We start from the raw sequence: 26,030 nt of genomic DNA on the forward strand, positions 1-26,030 counted from the left end.
ATATATTTGGGGAAGTTGTGGCCTAAAGGTTGCGTGTTCGAGTCTCGTACCGGCAGGGATTGTAGGTGGGGGGAGTGAATGTACAGTGCTCTCTCCCACCTTCAATACCATGACTGAGGTGCCCTTGAGCAAGGCACCGAACCCCCAACTGCTCCCTGGGTGCTGCAGCATAAATGGCTGCCCACTGCTCTGGGTGTGTGTTCACGGTGTGTCATATAAAGTACAAGACATACATTTACCTGTCTAGATACCTTCAAGACTTCAAGACATCAAATGTTCACCTAGAAAACTACAGCAAACTGAAGTTTTGGGAAGAACTATGAGACAGTTTTCTAGTGATGGACTGTTGTCTCGGTCAGGTGAGGTGGCCACAAGGAGATTAGCTGCCCTTTCATCCGCAAATAAATTTCTAAAATATGCAAAAGCTATCTGAGTTATTTACTTTAATCGTTATTTAAATCACCTCTGACCCGGAGGGGGGAGAAGGCTTTGCCCTTGTAGCCTCTTGTCATAACCTTGCTAACATTCTGTTAGTTATGACTTAAACACACATACCTTTGAGCCAACCGGATATTTGGGCATTAGCAATGAATACCTTACTGAGGGCCAGAACTGGAGTGGAAGAGTAGAAGATCAGAAGCATTTGTTTGGCCATTCTGATTCTTTTATTTGATTGCTGTTTACAGGACTGACTGTTCACTGTTGTAATCTGATGAAGCTTTCCAGCTGATTTTCATTGCTGATTATATGTTTTGTCCTGAGATGTGTGTTGTGGTGTTGTTTCTCTGTTCTTTATGAAGGTGACTGGAGAAACAGATGTGTACTGCACACACTGCTCTGAGGAAGGACACTGCAGTATCGTCATATTCTCCTGAGACCTTGCAAAAACTGTTTTTCTGTATACATCTTACACAATTACAGTGTTTGGTGCACAATGAACATTACACAGAATGTGTTTTTGAAATGTGTTCATATTTACTCATATTTTATAACATCGGTCCGCAATGCTATTTAGATATTAAAGAATTGCTATTTTTCTTCTTTTCCTCAATTAAGTGAGACTGAACTGCTTAAAGTCAACATGCCTGCCCATTTGGGGTAATCAACAATAAAATAAATAGGATGGCATTTGATTTATCCATTAGGATGTGACTGGATGAATGTGAGTTTGCTAAAGCTAAACAATGTCTAAATAGCTGTCTGGCTATTGGTTCACATTATCCAATAACCTGCGTGGAAAAGTCAGCAAGTTATAACTTAAAATAATTATTTTGCTTTCTGGGCCTTTCCTTCTGGTATATCACATCATTACTATATCATATATAGTGGGGCTTGAAAAGTCTTAAAATGATAAATTATTGAAATATAAAATGTTTAATTTAATTTAAACCTGATTTTATCATAATATAAAACACTTTTACTGTAATAAAAAATTTAATACAATAACATAAATATACGAAATGCATACATTTAAGTATACATTTCCAAAACTAAAACTGAAATAAAATAAAGCTAAATAGAAAGAGAAAAAAAATCTAATAAACATGAAAAAACATAACAAAATTACTAAAACTATACTAAAACTAATAAAAGTTGAATAGTATATAATACTAAAATAACAATGATATTATCACGGTGGTCACACCACAAATATTTGAAATCACCAAAAACAAACAAACAAACAAAGACGTGCTCTTCAGGATGAACCAGGGCTGTATTGTACACCCTCTGAGATATTAACAAAAACACACAATGAAAACATTTAAATGGAAGGCTCTCAAAATGATATCAGTATAGTGGATTAATTCATATCCACCTCTCCATCTGTTTAGTAGTCTATACGACGGCCCGTTTCTAATGGACGGCTGGTGTTGGCCAGTCATCTCCTGCTTTACTCATCTGTTTCTCATTTTGCATCCTTTTCTTTTCTCATCCACTCTCTCATCTCTTACACAGGCCAATCAAGACCTTTTCTATTTCAAAGTCCATTTTTCAAACACTTCAGCTGCCTTTCATCTCCATGTTTTTCCTCGTACATAGAGAGAGACTGAGAGAGAGATGAGGAGCAGCTCATCTGGAGAAAGCAGAGAACAATCTCTTCATCTTCAAGAACCACCAGCCTCTGCATGCACAAATATTTTTACCACTCCAAGCCCTGGATCAGGTATGACATATCTCACTCTCACATGCTCTGTCTCGCTCCCTTCTTCTCTCTCACTCTGTTCTAGAAGATGGAATGTTCATAGCTTTCATGAAGTGCTCGCGGTCCATACAATGCTCAAGCATCACCTTATGTGCTCCAAACACACACACACACACACACACACACACTTTACTTCAGAATTCAGTGTGGGTAAATTTCAAAGTCAGAAATGTTTGTAGGTTTATGTGAGTAGGTGTTTATTTGTTGTGTTTCTATGTTGTTTAAAGTGAGATGATCCTGACTGAACACCGCTGTGACAGGAAGTCTAAATATCATAAAGGACAGAGACTGACGAATGAGAAAATAACACTTACACTAGCCTGAGGAGAGAGAAAAGGTGTATATACATGTGTTTTACCATTACCAGAAAAGTCCTAGTCAGTTCACTCAGTGGCCATCTTGAAAAAACTTAGGCAGGATAGGCATAAAAGTACAGCTTCTTGAAATCCTCAGAACTGTTTGTCAAGACATATTACATGCAATCTGGCAACAATGGTATCATATATTTTGATTCTTTGTGTCAAATCATGCTTTTTTTTTCATTGTGGTCGTGCCTTTTGAAAAAGAAGTACACTCTATCATAGGCTAATTTTATAAAACGTACTTATTATGGAATATACTTGAATATGCAGTGATATTGGACACTTAATTGCATGTTAATTGCAATTAAATGAAAACGTATTATAGTCTACATTTATATTAAATGCATTTAGCAGAACTAGAGTGTTTATGACCCAGTTTAGCAGAATTTAACTACATCTTTATCTGTAATTTCATAATTACATCTATTGTCTAAAAAAGTGTATTCCATAATGTAATAACAAGTATGGTAAACTAAAATATACTATAAAGATATTTCTATTGAAACAGTATGTCATTTTTTTTTTACATATATCAGTAATTAAACACCTATTATATTATATAATTCAATTCAATTCAATTCAAGTTTATTTGTATAGCGCTTTTCACGTTCAGTTTCTACAATATTTAGTGGTAGCTTATCAGTGGTGACTGTCAGTTAATGTACATATGGCAGAAATGTACGGAAAAATCAATCAAAGACGTAATCAAACAGATGATGAACACTATTAACAGCAATTATTATATGATGCAATCAAACTTATAGCAAAATGTGGTAGTTCTGTAAGTTGTTTCAGGGTTGGCATCATCTGAAGTCCTCTGAGGGGTTGGCATCATCTCTTCTCAGGTGTTCTGGATCCAGACTGAAGCTTGTGTAAATCCTAGTTACAAGGACTCTAGCCGCTGCATTTTGGACCACCTGTAGCTTGTTTATTGAAGATGCAGGACAACCAGCTAGCAGTGCATTACAATAGTCCAGTCTAGAGGTCATGAATGCATATATATAAGCATTATATTTAAGATTGTTTAAATATACTGAATTGCAACTTCATTACAATGGTATAAAAAGTTGCAATTTAGTGCATTTAAAAAAATATTAAATCTAATATCAAACAACACACTTCGGTTAAAAGTAATCAAGTACAGCACATAATATGCTTATAGTATTTTGGTCAACTGTACTTCTGTAAACCACAACAGAAGATTATTAAAACAATATTTAAAAATGTGTTTTTAAAAAATGAATGCATACTCTCTTTGAGTACACTCAAGTAACCTTTTATTTCATGATATTACATTATCTGCAAATACAGTAAAAAAAAAAAAAAAATATATATATATATATATATAGTTTTAAGGTTTGAAGTAGACTACAAGTGCATATCCAATACAATTAAGTACACTTTTTTCACAAGGGCTGCTAAATACACATTCACACTCAGAAGTACACAAAAGATGCCTTTATCAAAAATGCTATCAGAACTATAATTTGAAGTTGAAGTAAATTTATTTGTGACTTGAGACAATGGAGACACCCAAAATTTCCAACCACTACCATAGAGAGATTTGTGAACTGGTAGATTTAACATGTCTTATTAATATATCATAGCAATGTTGTATAAAAACTGAGATTCCATCCATACAACATTAGTCAGAGCTATTTTAATGGCCTACTTTTCCTTTCTGTTCTCTCATTCTCTTCTTCCACTCACCTGGTTTCTTTTGGAACACAAGATTTGAACACTTTGACAAGGTTTGTGTACACAATCACCAGCAGCTGGACATATTGAAGCTGGCAGACAGGCAGGTAGACAGGTTTGCAAACCAGACAGGTGCACCGTTGTGATCAAACAATGTTTCTGTTTAGTTCTATTCAGCTGTATCTAAGCACTGAATTTGGAAATGGTTTCAACAAGCATTTTCTTGTATAACGACGGCTTGACACATTGTCATTGTGATTTTAAATGCAATAAATTGCCAGAACAAACAACAATCACAATGCCAGTTTTGTCTGTTCTCAGAGGGGGAAGGCGACAGCGGTGTCACTGGGTTTTCACTGCAGTTCAACCCAAATAATCTGTCTTGCATCAAGCCTACCTAACATTGACAAGATGACAAGCTGACAAATCCTTAATCCAATCTGAGTGATGAATCCGCATGAAAATGATCCTAATGTTCCGATCCCACCAACAGACCATAGAGAAAAAAAAAAAACATTTCTGCAGTGGGATGAGCTTGTTAACATCTTGTACACACTGATATCTGTCAAACCCAAAGGTTAATTAACTCGTGTCAAACATGAAGTAAAAATTATGTGTCTTAATACAAAACCTTTTTTTTGTCCTACACACACACACACACAGACACACACACACACACACACACACACACACAAAACAAACTTTAATTAAAGACAGATAAAGAATCAGAAGTTCTCCATATTTCCACAACAAGCCTCTCCAAAGGTGTACATTATTAGCACAAATGGACCAAGGGCAGTTTAAGCTTCTGTTCCTTCTGATTAGGATTTGGGGTTTTGTGCCATCTTAATAGTTTACGGCAAACTAATTAAAAACACAATCACTACGGGAACTGCCCTGGGCTCCTTTACAGACAGAAATAAATAGAGTCGTGTTTGGGAAACTGTGCCTCCCGCCGTGTGCTAAAGGTGAAAGTGCTTTTGTGTGCAGTGAAGTGTGTCGAGGAGATTCGCTTGAATGAGTGTTTTATTCAGGCAGATGAGATAACTGAGCAGTGAAGCAAGACTCGACACTAGTGTCTTTACTTATTTTTGTCTCTTTTTTCTTTTTGTTATAAATCGTTGCATTTTTTTAAACAAACATCAAAACATACAATAAATCTTGTTGAAATAGCAAATTGCCATTTGTTTCTCTTTTATACGCCATTCTCTGTTTGACTTGAAGAGATCAGGGGTGAGAAAGTTGCTAGCTGTTGCAGCAGAGTACACAGAGTGAGTTTGTCCCTGTCAGTTTTATCACTGTTTTGACAGGAGTGACATTAGTAAAGACAGACATGAGCGTGTCTGAGTTTTACAACAAGGGCCGAGTAAAACAGACAGCTGGTAGCACAGTTACAGAGACAGATGCAAACTCTTCAGCTACAGAGCCCTGCAGGAAATAAAAAACAGCTTAAATCAGCCTGAGGTGGCTTTTCTAGTCTGGCTAAGTGGGTTAAGCTGGTCTGTTTTGACTGGAAGACCAGCTGGCAGAGCAACTAAACCAGATAAACACCAGCTTGGACTGGCTGGAAGACCATCTTAGGCTGGTTTAAGCTGTTTTTTGCCATGCTAGTCCTGGATCTATTGCCATTATGTATTTACACAAGCTTCACTTCACATAAACTGTCACTCATGCTAACATTTTAAAGCTCCTAACTGCTCTGACTAAAGCACATTTAATCTCCTGAAGTTTCTTACAGATTTAAAGGTTAAGGCTTTTTAAAAAATTTTTTTTTTTACTGTTAACACATTTCTGACTTAACATAATTTTTAGTGTTTCAAGAACAAAGAGACTAAAACGGACAGTCAGACTCTTCATAGAGAATGGAGAATCATGGATTTCATACAAAATGGAGACACATGAAGAATGACTTGAATAGCATTTAGTAGTTCAGAGTCTATTGTAAACTCGAAGTGATTAAATATGCTTTAATCTTTCAAGTTAGGCATTTGAAATCCACATGTGATGTGAGAGCCCATAATAAACAAGCTTGCATGACTGACTGAAAGACTGATTTAAAGCAAGCGCATGTAGTCTTTAGGGTCAACTGTTATATTAAATAGCTAATTTCATCATTTTAGGTTTTGAATAAAGGCTTATAATGTTAGTCAAGTTTTTTGCACCAAAACCAATCATATTTTAGTATTTGACCCTCTGTATTAAACAAGTAATTTCGTTAGCTGTGCCTTTAAGACTCTATTCAAAGGTTCTCCTAACATGTGAATAGCATAACGCTAAGTTTGCACTGCCCTATCTTTCAATAACAATGTATATGCAAATCCTTCATTATATTATGACAGGTTCACAAAACAATCCACACTGAAATGTGTCACACAGGCTGAAATCTTGCCACTGGTTATTGGGATCATTCAGAAGGATATGCAGAGCAGCAGGTGCTACACCACAAGACATTTCAGTCCCTAAACTGGGTAGCATGTTATAGTACTTTTTAGCACTTTTATTTCCAAGGATTATGTAAAATTTTTAATTTTAAAATGTTGGTATGTGTAGAGACATTGTTAAAAATAAACGTACGTAACTTGTATCTAACATTGTGATTATTCAGAAGGACATGCAGAGGTGTAGGTGCTACACAAGCCTCAAAGTTTTTCAGTGCTCAAACTGGCCAGTATGTTTTCATAGCACATTTAAGACTTTTATTTTCAAGGATGATGTAAAAATGTAATTTTATATTTCCATTTAGCTGACAGACTTTGGTGTACCATCTGACAACACAGGAGACTTTGTCTTAAGGACTGAAGTGAGGAAAATCAGTGACGGTCCCGCGTCAAAGTGTTTTGTGTGCTTTCTTACCTAATCCTCTGAAACTAACCCTCTGCTCTTCATGATCTCATCCGTCATGACAACATCTCCAAATACCACTCTGGTCAAATTTGAATGGCTCCTAATTTAGCTTTGAAGCTCACCAAATCTTTGTTCAGCTGGTCTTCTTGGCAAGATTCTCTAATAAACTTTGACCTTTGTGGATGATGGAAATCAAAGGCAGACATGCTGTTAATAGGTTAAGAGAGATCATGTCTCAGGAGAACATGAGAACAACTCTTTCTGAATGCCTTTTGAGGTCAGGAAATACACAGAGGTTTTACTGAATGCAGCAGGGACAAATTAATAGGGGATCAAGGGAAAATGCCTCTGAAAATGAAACAAAAATTCAGTTTGTTTGGGCTTTTTTATCATATCATATCAAGTGAATCATATCAACACAAATCTGTAATGACATTTTTTGTTTCTCATAAATAGGACAATATATGAATATATGAAAATGAAAGAAAAGTGATTTATTGGTTGTTTTATTCACCTGGTCAGGATATAAATTTGAGCCCAACGGTTTTGTATATTCTAAAGACGAGAACAAAGCTGATAGTGGAAAATATTATCTAATTTATTGTCTTGAAACACCCTAAAATGAAGTGGAACATGTATGTAGATTTGATTTGTTTACATTAAGGCAAATCATAGCTCGTATAGCACTTTACTGAATGAGTTACAGTTTAGCCTGAGACTCTTATATGATGAGACAACTGAGGAATGCAGACTGGAAATAAAGAGCTGTTTGCTTTGCAGGGACTCCAACATTTACTGAAAAAAAATTCTGTAACTGTTCTCCTCTTTCTGTTCCCTTAATGGCCCTGATGAGCGCGTGCACACACACACACACAGAGAGAGAGAGAGAGAGAGAGAGAGAGAGAGACTCTACCACCACTGACCAATTTTCTCTTTCAAGAGACAGACAGACACATTTGGTCTCCAGGGTAACCTAACTTTTGTCTATCTCGTTGCCAGGTGACTGGTTGTCATAGAATCCAGACATTTAGTATTTGACACGAATCTCGAGCTGTTATCCTTCTGTTCCAATATTTCTTAATTTGATCATTTTAATGTGTTTCTTCTACATTTTGTCACTTTAAAGAATGCCATAACAAATGCCATACAAACCCTTTTTTTGATAATTCAGAACTCTGTATCATCACATGTTTCAAGAATTCTTTCAGGTAAAAAAGAGCAGCTCCACCTCCCTCCAGCAGAGGAAAAAAGCAGACAGACAGACAAATAGATAGCAACCACCCAGAACACCTTAGTAACTGCCTAGCAATCACCAAGAACACCTTACCAACTGACTAGTAGCTTACATAGATAGATAGATAGATTACTAGAGTAGTTGGGTAAATTTGGCTAATTCTGCTGATGTGCCGGGGGAGAGAAACACACTCCAGCTGACTGAACTGGGTGAGTATTAAATGTAGGGCAAAGTTCCAAACCAAAACTACCACACTCACACACACACACACACACACACAAAAATACCATACTCACACACACGCACGCACACGCACACACACACAGGCACACACACACGCACACGCACACACACACACACACACACACACACACACACACACACAGAGAAACATCACAGAGAAACACTTTTCTAAATACAAATGGCAGCTGGTGCGCATTGGCTACAAAGACGAAACAAAGCATCCGTGCCACACACTCTCTCACATAAACACACATTAACAATCCCATGCACCAAGCTGGCATAAACATACACAAACAGACAAGACCTCTCAAACAAGTAAACTTTCTCGGGATCCATGTTCTGCTGATTGTCTGTTGTGTAAATATTTACCTTAACACTCTCCAAATTCCCTTGTCCCTTCATCTGGTCCACCATTGCCCCTGTGCTCCTAATGTGGAAAGAGCTGCAATCAAACACACACAATGTGTTTACCTCACTTCAAAATAAAATACACACTGCTAATGAGAGCGCGAGACAGAGAGAGATGTACAAAGACATGTACACACACACCACAAACAGATCCATGAGCAGGAATCATCAGGCCACCGCACACGTACACACACACACACACACACACACACACACGCAAGTCCAGAGATACAAATGCATTTGGACAAACTACTGAAGCAGCAACAGCAAACCGGATTCAGTGGGGAACAGAAGCTAACCTGACATAACACTTCTGCTCAAAGAACAGCAGCACAGAATTCCAGCTCACATCATTTATTGAAAATGTATTAATGTAAAAAGATTACGAATAAAACATTCATTTATATCCCACTTGGATGATTCTTTAAAGGTCTTTAAAGAATAACTGCTTCAATAAAGCCTCAAAATGTACGGTGGCCGAGAGAGCTCAACGCGCTGCAACTTAAGAAAACACATGCAGTAAACCTACCCTTAGTCTACTCTGAGAATTAGTTGACATGTAGTTGACATGTAGTTACAAAGTTACTTATAGTTAATAGAATGTCTAAAGTGGACTATCGAAATAAAGTGTAACCGTGAATTTAAGCACAGTATGTACTTTTGTAATTTTTATTAGTCTGTTTTTACAAATTTTTATTTAGTGTTTCAGTTTCAGTTTCACTCATTTAGTAGGCTACTTCAAACGGGAATTATTTATTAATTTATTTCAGGTTGTTGCCAAGGCAACATTTTGAAATTTTTGTTAATTTTCTTTAATTTTAAGTTTTGAATTTAATATTTTATTTTATTTCAATTGACAAAAACAAATAGTTTTAATTTAAGGATATTCACTTAGTACAAAAATTAATTGTAGTTATTTTGAGATTTGACCAAGATTACATTACATAATACATACATATAGCAAAGTTAAATGAATGTAAAAATAGAGAAAATGAGCATGCACAATAAATATACAATACCGACTGATAGCCTACACTGTAAAAAATGACCGTGAATTTAACGGTAAAAGACTGTAAAAATGCTACAGTAAAAACCTGTTAAATGGTTAACGGTAAATTCCCCTACTATATACGGTGAAAAATTGTATTGTACATTACATGTATTGGACATAAATTTTACGGTAGTATACCGTTTTTGGAAGTGAAAAAAAACGTATAATTTACAGTGAATAACCGCAAATTGACATTCCCAGAATTCCCTGAATTGCATTTCAAATTTGATGTTTTTTTTTGTTGAAATAACTATGTTTCTTCTTAGTTTTTTCTTATCAGTTTTGTATATTAGGGTTGTGTGTACACCTAATGTTGTTAAATGAATGTTTATTGCATTATTTCAGTTTCATGTGTGTTACCATGATGGTGTTTGGTGTTTGTGTGAATGACACTGTGCACATTCTATATATGTTATTATTTAAAAGCTGCTTGTGATGGGCTTTGGTTCATCATGTGACTTTCTCATCACCACCTGCATTTGGTGGTTATCAGTGTATTACAAAGGTACAAAACAGATTTCAGTACTTCAATAGGTTGGTATATTAACATTATATCAGTTAATGAAATTACAGTATTTAACTGTAAATGTAAGTTAAAACCGTAAAACCTAAAACGTCGCTACCGTATTTTTTACGGTAAAATTCCGGCAACCACAGCTGCCGGTTTTTTACCATAAATACATTTCTAATTTGATGTTTTTTTGTTGAAATAACTATGTTTCTTCTTAGTTTTTTCTTATCAGTTTTGTATATTAGGGTTGTGTGTTACACCTAATGTTGTTAAATTAATGTTTATTGCATTATTTAAGTTTAATGTGTGTTGCCATGATGGTGTTTAGTGTTTGTGTGAATGACACTGTGCGCCTTCTATATATGTTATTATTTAAAAGCTGCTTGTGATGGGCTTTGGTTCATCATGTGACTTTCTCATCACCACCTGCATTTGGTGGTTATCAGTGTATTACAAAGGTACAAAACAGATTTCAGTACTTCAATAGGTTGGTATATTAACATTATATCAGTTAATGAAATTACGGTATTTAACTGTAAATTTAAGTTAAAACCGTAAAACCGTAAAACGTTGCTACCGTATTTTTTACGGTAAAATTCCGGCAACCACAGCTGCCGGTTTTTTACCGTAAATTCTACGGAATTTTTTTTACAGTGTACAGATTAATCTTTAAAAAAATCTTTAATATCGATACCAATATATTGTGCATCCTTGTGATTTTATGATAAAATTGGTACTTTTGTCAAATTTAAAGCTTGACAGCATCCCTTTGACTGTTATTGGATGGAAAAGAGCATAAACATTCAGCCTAACATACCTTTGTGTTCCAAGAAAGAAAGAAAGAAAGTCATATGGGCTTGGAATGATGATTAGTGATGATTTTCACTTTTAGGTGAACTAACCTTTTAACCAGATCTTAGGTTTAAATGTTTAAAACCTAATCCACTCTTCAACTTCAGCTGCCTTCAGTGAAATTTTATAATCCTAAATTTATGTTACTACTCAGGCTTCAGGCGTGAGACACTAAGAAAGTCCAAGTCTGTGTTTTTATGTGTGTGAGGAGAGAGTTATGCAAGTTCATTGCTCATTAACAATTTCTTCACCTCCAAAAGCCTCTCTACACTTCTCCAAATCTAAACATGCACAACTATTACCTTCATAAATCCCTGCTCTTTCTGCCAGAAACTCCCCCTTTCAAAAACAAAGTTCTCTCTCACTGTCACGCGCGCGCGCGCGCGCACACACACACACACACGGTTCACTGGTTCTGTGCACAGCCGTCCCTGTATCTTTTTGTCTGAGGGCCACCAGGTTTTGTTTTGTGAGGAGAAATAACAAAAAGCAACCCCTTATTCCCTGACCCGCACCGCCTCCTCGCCGCTCTAAACCCCTCACACGCATTCCACACAGTGCCCGGGTCAAAGGCCACGCCAAGCACAATAACGAGTTAAAAAGGAAAGAGATGGACTGGGTGAAGTTCATTCACATCTCAAATCCAGCTCGGCAGAGAAAGTAGGAAATAGAGAGAGAGAGTTTGAGGAAAAAATGTGCTTTGGGGACTGTATTCTTTGTCTAAATGAGCTGAGGGATACTAATCACATGTATCGGAGGACAATTCACCCGACCTTTAGAGTTCTACAGAAACGTCTACAAAAACAGCATCAGCAGAAGCTGATTGTGAGGCTGACAGTATAGAATGTATATATAGCAGCCTGGTGCTGGAAGTATTTTCTCAGTAATTTCCCATTTATTTTGAACATTTAAAATGCCTTGAACCGAATCAACCACCATCAAGATTCATTGTTTCATCCAAATAATTTTACAATTTGGAGAAAAAAAAAAAAAAAAAAAGTTACAGACCCCTTTTTAACAGTCCGAGAGTGTATGAATCATGCAAACATTGATATTTCTTTTGAGTAATTATTCATGAACATTAAAAATTATGTTCTATATAGTATGAATTTGTGTAGAATGAATGTAATCCGCCTGTAGTCCTGTACTACATTCATTATGTTGTCATTGACATGTGACCAACCAGCATCAGTTGTGTGGCTTTGTGTGTCATTCATAAATCCTCTTCCATGGCCTTAAGGGATAGTAAAGTGTCTACTGGATGTGCACTTCAGAATTTTGCCAGAAGTAGCAGCTCATCTGGTTACTTTTTGCCTACTGTTTTATGAACTCTACATGTTACTCTTTCCACACAGGCCTACTGGTTTTGTTTTTTTTGCCTACTACATAGTAGGAAAGTATGTACAGTATGTTAGGATTAAGCCTTCATCTTTTAAAGGGGTCATGAAATGAGAAATCAAAATTCACTTGGTCTATTGACATATAAGAGGTCATCGTACTATAAAAATATCATGTAAGTTTCAGAACTCAAATCTTTCTCGTTAGTCTAAAAACAGGTTATATTGAAGCCAATCTGCTAAAACGACAGCTTGTGGAATGTGCCACTTTATGACATAATAGTGTGGATAAACTCCATGATGTTTTTTTTTTATGTAAAAAATGTATAACATTATAAGTGGACCTCAGAGAACAGTATAAAATAATTTAAAAGGCAGTTCATGACCTCTTTAAACAAATGGACAAGTCAAATGTCTTACCAAAATAAATCCTGTTTAGCAAGCGAATACAGAGAGGTGTGTAAAATGCAAAATTAAATGATCTATTCATAATCAGACAGCAAAAAACAAAAATAATAATAATAATTTAATTGCCGAGTTATCAAAGGAGTGCCATTTGCAAATTATACATTTCTATATTCACTGTCTATATATTGTCTATATTTACAACCAAAACATTTGTCAGTCTCACACATAAAATAATCAACTGGAAGTTTTCACAGGTCACAAACTATAACATTACTGAACTTTTATAAAGACAAATTCAGTATAAAATGAATTTAAACCCTGCTTAAAAACAGCTAAAACCAGCCTAAGCTGGTTAGCTGGTTATAGCTGGTCATCCAGCCTGGTCATAACTGGTCATAGCTGGTCAGCAGACTGGTTTTAGAGGGGTTTTGACCACTTCTTTAGCTGGTCAGGCTGGGAGACCAGCTAAAACCAGCTACTTCCAGCTTAGGCTGGTTTTAGCTGTTTTTTTTCAGCAGGAAAGTGAGTGACCCGAGTTTTAAACTGCCCTTAAGTCTATATAAGCATATGAGCAGAAGCATAAAATTGTCTAACAATCTCTCTGTGCTCACTGTAGGTCTGTCTTGGAAAGTTTTTACGTTAAATCAATTTCTCTATGGAGACTTTAAATGGGATTTTTACTTCCGGAAGCAGTCTGGTGCGGTTTATTGTCTGTATTGTGTGTGAGGACACAATCATGAGGGCACTTGTGTGAAAGACTGTGTGTACTTGTTGAAATAAGTGTGTGGGAGAAAGTAAGATAATTAAAAGCTGTTGTGGTCTCTGTGCAGAGCGTGTCTCGGCTGTGTGTGTGTGTGACCTGTGTCTCTTAGGGAGGATGTCTGTTCTGATGGAATGCCGACCTAGAAACCAGAGCAGGGATAATCCTGACAAGATCACAAATCTCATTCTGTCACCAAAGGGATGATGTGTGTGAGTGTATTTGCAGTTGTGTAGGACGATAATGAAGATTACATTTTATTGCTCTGCTCCAAAACCTAGTGAGCTGTCTATGGAGACAGTATTTTTAAAGCACCAATGTTGCACTGCTGACGGGAATGTAGTTAACTTAGTTGTGCTGCCTTCTAAAAAAAAAAAATTCTAAAATGCACCTATATTCTAAAGCAGCAGTGCATGTTTTTTTTGCCGCGAAGGTGATCCCAGAAATGCACTACAAGAAGTCAGCAGAAAAAAATAAATTCAAGATGGCAGATGATACAAGAGAAATGTTGATTATAAATAAATCTATAATTCAATTTAACAATTTTATCCAGCACATTTAAATTCAACACAATTATCCCGCTAACAATATTTGGTCCCCAGAACGTTCTTGGAAGATGGAAAGTTCTGTGTTTGCGGAGTAAAAACTGACCATTTTGACTATTGTTTGTGCATCTTGTGTTTTCTAGGCTTATGAGTATTGTGGTATTAGCTTAGCAGCAATTCTGTTGATATCAATTGCAAATCCTGTGTTTGTGAACATTCTGAGAATAATGATTGGTTCCCAATAAAAACAACCAAATGAAAACCGTACACTAACATTACCGGAATGCTCTGTGTTTGCTCAGTTAAAATGGACTTTGCACATAATTTGTGTGTACTGCCCTTACGAAAATTAACCATGGGTTTATTATAATAAAAGTAACTTTTTTTTTGGCGTATTGATTACCATTTGTATAACCACAGTTTTACTACAAATACCATGGTTAAACTATGGCTTGTGTAGCAAAACCATGGTTAATTTGTGGTTACCATGGTTTAACTATAGTAACCATGCTTTTAAAGTTTTATTTGTTGTAAAACCATGGTTAATTTTCATAACAGTGTGTATTTTTGTGCTTATGAATATTGTACTATTTGAATAACAACATAAGAATAACACAGTTAGAATGTTGCCTATGTAGGCAGTAAAGCTTATGTGTGTGCATGTTGCAAAATAACCCACTTTTGCCAAATATTATGAAGTGTGCATGCTAGTATTGCTAGTATATGTGTGTATGTGATTCACTGATGGTACACAGATGGTGTGAAATCTGTTCATGTGGTTTAAAAAAGCAGAGCTAGTCCTGGAATGTGTCAGAATATCAATAAAACTTTACAGCAGTGTGTGTGTGTGTTGACAGTTATGCAAATTCTGAAAGGGAGCCTAGTGTGTAACATTTAAGTTAGTGATTAATGTAAGACCAGCTCCAGCATATGTACAGGTCAATAAACAGAAGAATTTGAAGGGTGCGCGCACACCATACACTCAAACGAAAAGATTCAGCGCTAACCTCTCGCCTCTAGCCAACCCTCCAATTCACTGGCGAACGCTCCGCACACACAAACAGCCGAACGAAAACAAACACAGGGACACACAGTTTCGCTATCTATGAGGCCCAGATGGACCCTCTCCCCTCAGGCGGCCATTAGCAGAGCGAAGGTGAGTTTCAGAGAAAGAGGAGTACACACTGTATGATACGACCTGCCAATCACGCGTACAGCCTCAGAGCAGTATGGTAAAAATGTTCTGCATTTAAATTTGCCTATAATGTCATATTGTGCTGGAACCGCTTTAATAACGTCACGGTTTTGGGCAGAAGCGTCTGTCGGTGGAGAGGTGTACAGATTCTGAATAAATATTTGAATTGAAGGGATCCGTTTAATCTCCTGGTGAATGAACCGAAAGAAAATGAATGATTATGAAACTGATAACATGTAACAATATCTCGAATCAAAGCTTGTGTGTCCACATGTGCTTGCGCTTCTGTCTTAACAGCTTCGTCTCTGACAGCCTGTCAGTGGCCTGCTGGCGTGGATATTATTGGACTGAAAAACAACTCTATCACACTCTGCCAGAGTCTGTTTCAAGAACAAACAGACGCTCAAATGCAGCAGCCATCGTTTCTTATGACTATACTGTGAAGGGTCATGTGGGGTTTTGGTAGTGAGGGGTTTTTATGGCGCCTGTCAAAGTGCCCATTTGATTTAGTGCCCAGACTTGACGGGGGCAACACATCAAACACTGATATAGAGAGATGAACCAAGAAGGAAGACAGAACGAGTGAAACCGGGAGGGGAAGGGAGTGACTGTGCCATTAAAATGCCAGTGATGTCATCAAGCCAGCAGCGAACTGTATGGAGTCAGTGGACAAACAGAGTAACAACAGAGGTGAACTGTGGGAAGATATTATGAGATCAAGTGAGCAAGAAGGAATATGGAAAGAGGGAAATCTAATGAAGAACTGCCAAAAACAGCATAAAACAACAAGTAGTGGTAAAAACGCCCTCTGGGAGGTTTGAGAATCACTGTTATAAAGGTGAATGATAGCCATGATAAACCAGCTCAGAAGCAAGTTTTTTTTAGTTTTATCAGTGAGTTTTACTGCATGGAATGTAATTTTTATTTGATAGAGTGTCTTGGTTGGAAAGAGAGAGAAAAAGAGAGAGCAAAGGAATAGGTGCAACAAACAGTTATTTCCAATGTCTAATCTCAACATCTTCTTAAACATATTAACATTTATTTAACATTGCCTCAATGTTTTTTTTTTTTTTTATAACATCTCTACATAGTCCGAACATCAAGTCCTGTCCAGTACAACTGGACTTTTAAAACACTGAAAAAGTCCTCTTGAAAACAGCATTGTTTAGAGAAATACTGCTGAGTTAGTTAGAAACAGTCTTTATCACATTTCAGTATCAAGGCATCTCAAATTATGATATTAGGTGACAAATGTAAACAAATAAAAGTGTAACAGCCAGTATTGAATGACTATGTAAAATGTAAAACAGGGTTTGGTGTCATTTTGTGGTTGCTATTGGAAATTTTTGGTAGGTATTGTAATGCTTTGGGTGGCTTAGGTCAACACTAATCAGGCCAGATGGCTCGCCTTTGCTAAACAAAGAAGCTGGACAAAGAAGAAGAAGAAAAAAAAAAAACCTGCCTAACCCATGGCCTGGCTAGTCGAGGAAGTGCTTTACATCTTTCAGGATTTGGGCAGCAGAGTATATCACATAATGCTGGTGTGAAGGAGAAATTATACATTGATAAAGAAACTATACAAAATAAAGTATGAATAAGCCTGACAATGGTTCCTCCAGGCCTACAGGGGCAGTAGTTTGGAAATGCATCCTTCTTGAATACCACAATATAAAAACTCATTCAAATAATGACACAACAGTCTCTGGCTGCATCCGAAATGGCATACTTCCTTATTACATAGTAGGCGAAAAAAAGTATGGAACAAAAGTAGTATGTCCAAATTCACAGTAATCATAAAACAGTAGGGGAAAAAGTACCCGGGTGACCTACTACTACCAGCGAGACACGTAAGTGCGCATACGATGGACAATTTACTATCCCATGAGGCCACGGGAAAGGATTTGTGAATGACAGCGAAGCAACGCAACTGACGCTGGTAGGTCACGTGACAATGGCAACATTACGAACGTAGTACGTCCAGATTACATTCATGCAGTAGCCTACCACACACATTCATCCTATATAGAACACACTTTTTTAGTGATTGTGAAGTAATTACTTAATCAAAATATGTACCTACTCATGAGAGTACAGTATGCGATTTCGGACGTAGCCATTGTGAATAGTGGTGCATCAGAAAAAATCTGGAAAATATATGCAGACTTTGTGGGAAAAAAAAAATCTCCTGTCCATTCATTAGTAATAAGTACCAATTATTTTGCAGACATAACTAAAAAACAAAGCGGAATAAAGTTCTGCTCGTAGATATCCAATTACTTGCTAATAAGTGTCTTAAATAAAACTCAATATCTTTATCTGTTCATAGTGACCAGCGTAGTCTGATTCCCGAACAAATGACTACCTTAAAAGTTATTATTTTTGTTATTTCGGTCTTAAGGCTTGTGTGACTTAACTCAGTGTAGTTCCTGACTCAATGTTCATATGACAATGTTCAGATAAATATACACATTGTTTTTATTGTAATTGGTGGTATTTTATAAAAACTAATTAATGACATAAAAAAATATGAAAATATAATATCTTACCACATTTTTGACATGTTTAGTTTTTTTTATTTAATATATAGTTAGGACTAATTATTGGATTGAATTTGTCACCATTAAAAAGTCTGTGAAAAGTCCATCATTTGGCAACAGACTGTTAAGGACAGCAAATGCAATAAATGCAAATGTCTTTCTTCAGATGTACTAAAAGACTAGTCAATGGGACAGTTAAAGGGAATCAGAACCACAATTGTTACATTTCTTACAGTTCCCAATGCTAGTTACCATCGAGGGTTACCACAGACACGAGCAGGGTAGGTTGGATAAAACGGTTTGTTTTCCCTTCATTTAGAACATTCTCATTTGCTCAGTCTACAAACAAATTAACACTTTTGAAAGCAATAAAATGGGAAGAATAAAATGATAAAGGTGCCATTTCTGGTAGTTAGTCATTTATGGTAATGACGGCAAGAAATCCTTAAATCAACATAGAGACGTGAAGAGAGAAGTCTGAACCAGAAAGCTCAGGTCACTCCGGCTGGTAACGTACTGTCTCTTCTTACATCTCGTGATGATGTCATGTCTCATCCAGTGAAATAACTCTGGTGAACTGTGGACCTGAAGCCTCAAGCTGGCACAGGGTGATAATGTCAGAGATGGTTTGGAGACGTCACCCGAAATGTGATAATGAGAGTCGAGACGAGATTGCTCTCTTAGTCCTACTGTCTTCAGCCTGAACCACAACGCTTTGAAACACATTCAAATGCACAGCTGAAGTCCATCTGCAGGGGTTAACACATGAAAACACAAACTGCAGTAATGTGGATGTGCGTGTTAAGTGTAATGTAAGTGTAAATGAGCAGTTTATCATGGTGTACACAGTACTTCAAAAGGCCGGGCAGAGAGCGAGAACCCCTCAGATCATCTTGAGTGAAGGACTCCCACGCAGCGCTGAGGGGTTTTTCTCTGACCGCTTAACTTTGACCTCCAACCTCTTGGAAACCTCAGAAGAGTCTCCATCTGAAATAGTCGAACATCAGTCTACACCTCTTCCACATGCGATTCCTGCTGCTCACATAAAAATGTTTAAAAAAAACTCAAAAACAAACAACCGGGCGCTAAGGTGTTGCGATAGGAAGCTGATGAAGTGGAAGGAATGAAAAACTGTTTCTTTGATGCTCAATAAATAAATCAGATGGAGGTCCAAGTTTAGAAAAGACAAACATTTACAATCAGATGAACTGAGAAAAACAAAATAAAGAGGGGCGAATTCACTAAACAGTTGCAGTACTTTAGCGCCTAGTACACTCGGCGTCTCATTCACTAGCCACAATCCACTTTAACAAGCGCTTTTTGCGATGGAATAGTATTTAAAAAAATTCAGTGAATTATTAAAGCATTTTTCCCGTTTGAGCGCAAACATGCCTCCTTTCTATGCAAATGAGCCTTATTTTAGAATGCGCAAAACAACAGATCCAACTAAGCCAAAAAAGCTTGATTCTGCCAACTACACCAAAAATGTTAGATTGTTCCAAAGTGCAAGGAATACTGAATTCGGTGTCTTCACCAGATCACGTCAGAAGACATCTGTTTTGTCTGGTACCCAAAACTGTCAAAAAAAAAGCCATTAGCAATGTGCTAACATTTAAAAAAGAAGTTTGTGTAAAGTTTCTAGTGATAAGGGCACGTTAATTCATCAAATGATGAAAAAAGCTTTTAAATGGAAACCTATCTAGACGCACAATGGAGTCGAAACTGTTTTTGGCATTTTAAAGAGTCAGTCAGTTGTCTGGATCTTACCGATACAGTACAGTCCCAGTAAAGTATGCCAGATTGTGCTAATCTGCAATTCAGCAAGGTGGAGAATTGTGGCATGGAGACGGTGTTTAGATCTTTTGGGTGTGCGTTTTTATTGATACCGGATTTCCTTTAGTGACTGGACCACTAAAACAATGCATGTGCAAATAAACACACGCAATCAGCCAGTGCACTTTCTTAGTGAATTTCCCCCCAGAGTGTAAAAATGTAAGAAGTACTTATATTATTTATACAGGTATTCTTTTTTTAAAGTATGAATCACTCTCTACTGTTTGGTTTTGAGGATAAGCACAATAACTCAGTTTCAACCATCAGAACGGATGTTTAAATGCATCTCCAACAAGCGTGTGATGTAAATTCACTTGCACCTGAGTACATGTGAAATCCGTGATCCGGGCACAGAGACACACACGTGTAAATAAACGCAAACACGCTGCTATGACATAAAATCTGGATTTACCACTTTTCTAGAACTCAACTTCAGGTCCAAGTTCTAGTAACGCGAATAGGCTCTTACATATAGAGTCACTTGGACACAACGCATGTGTGTGAGGTACCATAAATTCAGGATGGGCTGTCTGCGTGTTCGCTGATCTCATACTTTGTAGTAAATATTGGCTGGACTCTGAGGGGGCATCTCTTGAACGATGTAGACGGGGTGTCCGTAATCGCCACTGACTTTTTCGTAATGGGGGCAGTACGCCGAGTCAGAGGTCCGCAGGGGAATGATGATATCACTGGGCTCTGAGCCATTATTGTTGCCCCCGCCAACTCCCGTAGCTGCCCCGCAGGAGCTGCCTCTCTTTGGGGTAAGAGAGGAGAGCGTAAGGGCGGGGTGGTGAGATTCGGAGTGCTTGGCTTTCCGTCGGCGGTAACACACCACAGCGATCACTACGGCGATCAGGAGTATGAAGGCTCCCCCGGCACCACCGGTGATTAAGACGATGTTAGAGACAGACACGGCCCCGCCGTCTCCCCTCTCACCGGCCTCACTCCCATCACCCGCTTTAGAGCCACTTTCTGTATCTGAAACAGAAAAGAGCTGATAAATCAACGACCCGACATCCACTTGCAGGACTTCTGAAGCTTACTTGCTTTGTGGCTTTATCTTCTACGACAAACATCCTGATAGTATTTAGATTAGATTCGATTTAATCCATAACTAGCTTTGATTTCTAGCTTTGAGCTTGAGTTCAAATATGCCTCATGTTTGGCTTCAACAATGCTGGTTCCTCAAATGTTTACTTTATGGAGATCAACCAGTGCAGTCTAAGCCTCCAAGAAATGAAATCAATTCAAAGAACGCTAGACAGTGCATTAACATGACAACAGATGCATATGCATATGGCATCAAGGTTAATACGTAAATGCAGTTGAAAGCAGACCCCATGGGATTTTCATCATTAAAATTGTTTACTTGGCGTCTTTCTGAGCCTTGGTTAACATTCTATTTCAGTGTTATTTTAGCTAGTTATTATTTATATACTATTATAGTATTTATTATTATTTTGAATAAACTTTCAGTATTTTCAGTTTTCATTTTAATTTTAGTTTTAATCATTTTGATAATTGAATAATAATTTGTTGTTTTTCAGTATTTTGATTTTTTAAGTATTTCTACACTCTAAAAAAAGACGGTTCTTTAAAGGTTCTTTACATGCAGTAATGGTTTTATTTAGAACCATAGCATTCTGAAGAACACTTTCATGCTGAAATGGTTTTTTGTGTTAGAGTTTAGGGTTCTTTATTCCCGCCCTTTTGTTTTTCAAATCTGTAACTGACAAAGCTCATCATTACTGATTTTCTGGAGTTCAGTGATCCAACTACACAGACTGTCACAAATAATATATACAAATAATACTAATATTAATGATATTAACATACATGAAAAACTATCATTAAAAATGTTATTTATAACACCAATAAGGTCGTATATAGCATTTTCAAAGCATGGTTCTATATGGAACCCTATAAAAAAGGTTCTATTTAGCACTAAAAAGAGTTCTGCTATTGTTACAAGCCGAAGAACCCTTTTTTGGTACTGTTTAGAACCATTTTTCTTAAGAGTGTATTTAGCTTTAAATTTATTTCAGTAGAGATGTGGAGATATTCATTATTAAATTTGTTTTCGTTTCAGTACATTTACTTCAACTTCTTTTATGTTTACATATTCCATCACTACAAAAATAAAGACAAAAATTAAACGGACAATGCAGAGAAGCATTAGGCATCACTTAACTGTTTCCCTCAAGACACTAAACCTAAACAGTGTGAAAAATGTTGCAACTGCACAAAGTCCTTCAATATTTAATGAGTGCATGTTACTCATGACATACGGAGCTGTTATGCTCACAGGGGCCAAGGTTTGAGTCTGACCTGGGTCATGTACCCAACCCATTTCCCTTCTCTCTCCCTCCAATTTCCTGTCAACTGTCCTATACAATAAAAAACAATAAAAATAAACAATAAAAAATAAATATTTAATGAAGCAACCATTATTTAGTTTATGATTGGTTGTCTGTTGCTAAACATTTTTGCTGTTTCACTCTGCAATTCTGGTTTAGTGCCTCTTCTGGAGCAGGGTTTCACAATCCAGGTGCACAGCTAACATCTTTTCAAAATTGCTACAGTGAAATGTTGCTTAACGCAGGATTAAAAGTGGCCTTAATCCTGAATTAAAAAACTGATTTTAACCCAGGGTTAAGCTCATAAGTGTCCCGGGTTATTTCTGGTTGTTACCTGGGATTCTGTTGCTGGGTCGGCCTGGATCAGGTTTGGGCTTTGGGGGAAGGCCATATGCAGCTATGAAAGCAAAAAAAAACATTCAGCACATTTTGATGTAGGATTCAATTTCTTCAATTGTGGACAGGAGTGAGCTTGTATTGACACAACATTTATTGAATTTTGACTCTCCCTCAGTGCTTAGGTTCATTCATTGATGTGTTTTTGGAGGTAATGATGATACTCACTCTGTCCCACTTTGAGAACCAGCTTCATCCCTCGCGTCACGCAGACGCCTCCTCTCATGCTGTCGATTCCTTCTTTTGTACCGTCAGACGTAGCTTTGGGAAAGAGGTTGGGAAAAAAAACAACAACATAATATTAATGTCAAGGTTCTTTCAACATTTCCATTGGTGTGCAATGACGGCTGATTGGAACCCTGTGACTTAGCAATAAAACACTGGTTTATGATTCCCCATTACTTCACAGCAATGTGCAGCCACTCACTCATGTAAAGGAAAAGCGAGCATAACTGTGTAACTGGCACTTTCTATGAATAAATAACATTTTGGTGTCCCATTGATTTTTTTTTAATTAATCATCAGAGGCACAAATCCATGTTTTTGTTGTGATGACTATGAGAAATGCTTGCCAACATAATGTTAATGAAATATAGCATGTTTTAAACAAATAACATTTCTGTATTCCCCTCTGATTTTGGCCTGTCTCAACTATCACTGATTTTTTTTTAATTAATCATCAGAGGCACAAATCCATGTTTTTGTTGTGATGACTATGAGAAATGCTTGCCAAACTAACATAATGTTAATGAAATATAGCATGTTTTAAACAAATAACATTTCTGTATTCCCCTCTGATTTTGGCCTGTCTCAACTATCAAACAATTTAAATTACACACGTTTTGATAGAATCTGTTGAATTAACATTTGATTCATTGTAGTAGGTCAAGTCAGGTTTATTCGTACAGTGCTTTAACCAATACACATTGTTTCAAAGTAGCCTTTCAGACTGGATTACTGTCTCATCAACGTATCATAATTGTGATAGAAAATTAGCTTGTGGTACAAGATTTTGGACACACCATTCTGCTAGAAAGTTACTCCATATTTCTTACTAAAAAGTAATTTTAAAACTTCTAATTTGTAATTTGAAAAATTCTAAAAACGAAATTTAGCTGGGCTCCACGTTTCACACACAATCCTGATACCACACGGTTTTTCCTCATTATAAATGCATAATTCCTTAAAATTGTGAAACCCAAGGTTCACTTCTACAGCATGAGAGCAAATAAATAAATTCAATCCATTTTCTCAATTTTGAGTGCATTCATTAAGCTCAACCTTTATAAACAACTTTTTTTTTTGCAACAAGGTTGGAAGCTTCACAAATCTTATAAAATGAACAGAAAATAAACAGCTCGTTATATTTAGTTTGACCTCCTGTGGTTGACGATCAACATTTTTTGAAGGTTCAGCACTGCATTCACTGAAATGTCATGCCCCTTTTCTACAAGTTGTTTACTTTCTAATTAATTTAAGTTGATGTCAGTTTAATGAAGTTAAAAAAATATATGAATTTTATTTAGTCATTATCACTTTTGTTGCACGCCAGAAAAAAAACAGAATGTGTAAACATTATTACTGTCAATTAATTAAAAGTATTAACAGAATTAATTGCACGAAATGCTGATGAATTAATCAAATCAATTAAAAAATATAATTCAATACAGAGGAAATCCTCCAAATGAAGGTTTTTAAAATTTAAAGACAAATCATTGAATAGACAATCGCTAAAAGTCAATATGTTTGTTTTATTTCCATGTCAATGAACATATTTCTTTGAGTATGCCGTTGTGACTGAGGTGGTCGTCCTCACAGGACGTGTTCTTTCATGCCAGCATGCTTGGTGGCTTTCCAGCATTGCTTCTTGCCTATTTAGTACTTGCCCGTCTCCAGGCTGCTTTGTATATAGGAAACTGTCTCTCAGGAATAACAGAGACTCGACCGCAACTATGTTGCCTTTTAACCATGTATACAATCATCCCGCAGCGTACAAACAGTCTCTGAAACACACAGTCATTGCATCTTCCAGCCTTCCCATTACTAAATATTTCATAGGTGAGGCGCCTTTCTGAAAAACTTGGTACTTTATCCATGCAAGTCTGAATAACTCAGCATCCAGGCACTGAATACTGCATTCAAACAATGTTCGAGCTCCATCTCCACGGTACAAAGAGCTTCATCTTCAAAATTATTTTCCTTTCCAAATATAAAGGCAGCTCATAAGGGTGATATTGAATTCTTCATAGCAGAAACACTTTGTATTCGAGCCATTTAATATTTTATTGAACCTCTGAATGACACACCGTAGCTAATCTGCAGCGCTCTGGAAACCACGGCGCTCATGTCTCTCTTGATTATTACGTTCTTAGGAAAACATTACGGCAGACGGCCGAGGAGCACATGCCGACCGAGGGGTGTCAGCAAACATTCAATAGGTTTTCTGCTTGAGGGTAACGGTTTCATTTTAGGTGAAGCTTGATACCAAGGAACTGCGGCTGAAGTGGGGCTCCATATTTGCCGGTTGCCTAATGTATTTGTAGTTTATGTTCAAAGTACTTTTGTGCAATGATGTTTGCCACAGATTTAAGGATTTGTAAGAAATTTCCTCGATTCAATTTAAATTGATCTCTATTGACAACATCTGTGACATGCTTTCAATTACCACCAAAATTCATTTGGATTCTTCCCTCAGTTTATTATATTTATAATATATTTTAGAATGCAATTTATTCCTATGAGGTCAAAGCTGAATTTTCAGCATTATTACTCCAGTCTTCAGTGTCACATGATCCTTCAGAAATCATTCTAATATGCTGACCTTAAACTTTTGTATGGTAGTGTACTTCTTGTCTATGTATTATTGGACATACAAGTACACATGAGTAAAAAAAAAACAAAAAAACTTAATGTAACTTTGAAAAGACAAGGTTAGTAAGTAACATTTAACATATAAATGATCAAATCTCGTGGCTGTACTTTTGAAAGAATGTATTTTAATTGTTTTACTATAATCTATTCTGGTAGAATACCTTGCCCCACAGACCTCCATTATAAGTGCACTACTACAAACACAATTATTTTCTGTGGCAATCGACAGCATGACACAGGTGCTGTCCATGCAGCTCAACTTCAATTAAACCCAGAAAACTTCTTTAAAATTCATGAATTTCAAAACTTTGCAATTCGCCTCAAAAAGGTCAAAAACATTACAACAAATTTATGTTAAAATCAAGAACAATGAAAACCCCTGGAT

The 26,030-nt window shown here is 36.8% G+C and overlaps 1 protein-coding gene across 3 annotated transcripts in view; it reads right to left on the reverse strand.

Annotated features, from left to right (window-relative positions):
• Positions 1-18,988: 18,988 nt before the first annotated feature.
• The window catches only part of efnb3a (ephrin-B3a), a 36,207-nt gene continuing 29,165 nt past the window's right edge, over positions 18,989-26,030 (reverse strand). For 2 of the 3 annotated variants that reach the window (XM_016555292.1, XM_016555291.1), the window contains 3 exons: positions 22,943-23,035; positions 22,713-22,775; positions 19,230-20,999 (listed from right to left, as the gene is read on the reverse strand). In XM_016555292.1, the coding sequence (XP_016410778.1) occupies positions 20,569-20,999; positions 22,713-22,775; positions 22,943-23,035 (587 nt within the window). In that variant the 3' untranslated portion in view covers positions 19,230-20,568. The other variant, XM_016555293.1, reaches the window with a different exon arrangement.

Source organism: Sinocyclocheilus rhinocerous, unplaced genomic scaffold (assembly GCF_001515625.1).
Source record: "Sinocyclocheilus rhinocerous isolate Xijiao unplaced genomic scaffold, SAMN03320098_v1.1 scaffold1127, whole genome shotgun sequence".
In the NCBI taxonomy this organism is placed as follows: Eukaryota; Metazoa; Chordata; class Actinopteri; order Cypriniformes; family Cyprinidae; genus Sinocyclocheilus; species Sinocyclocheilus rhinocerous.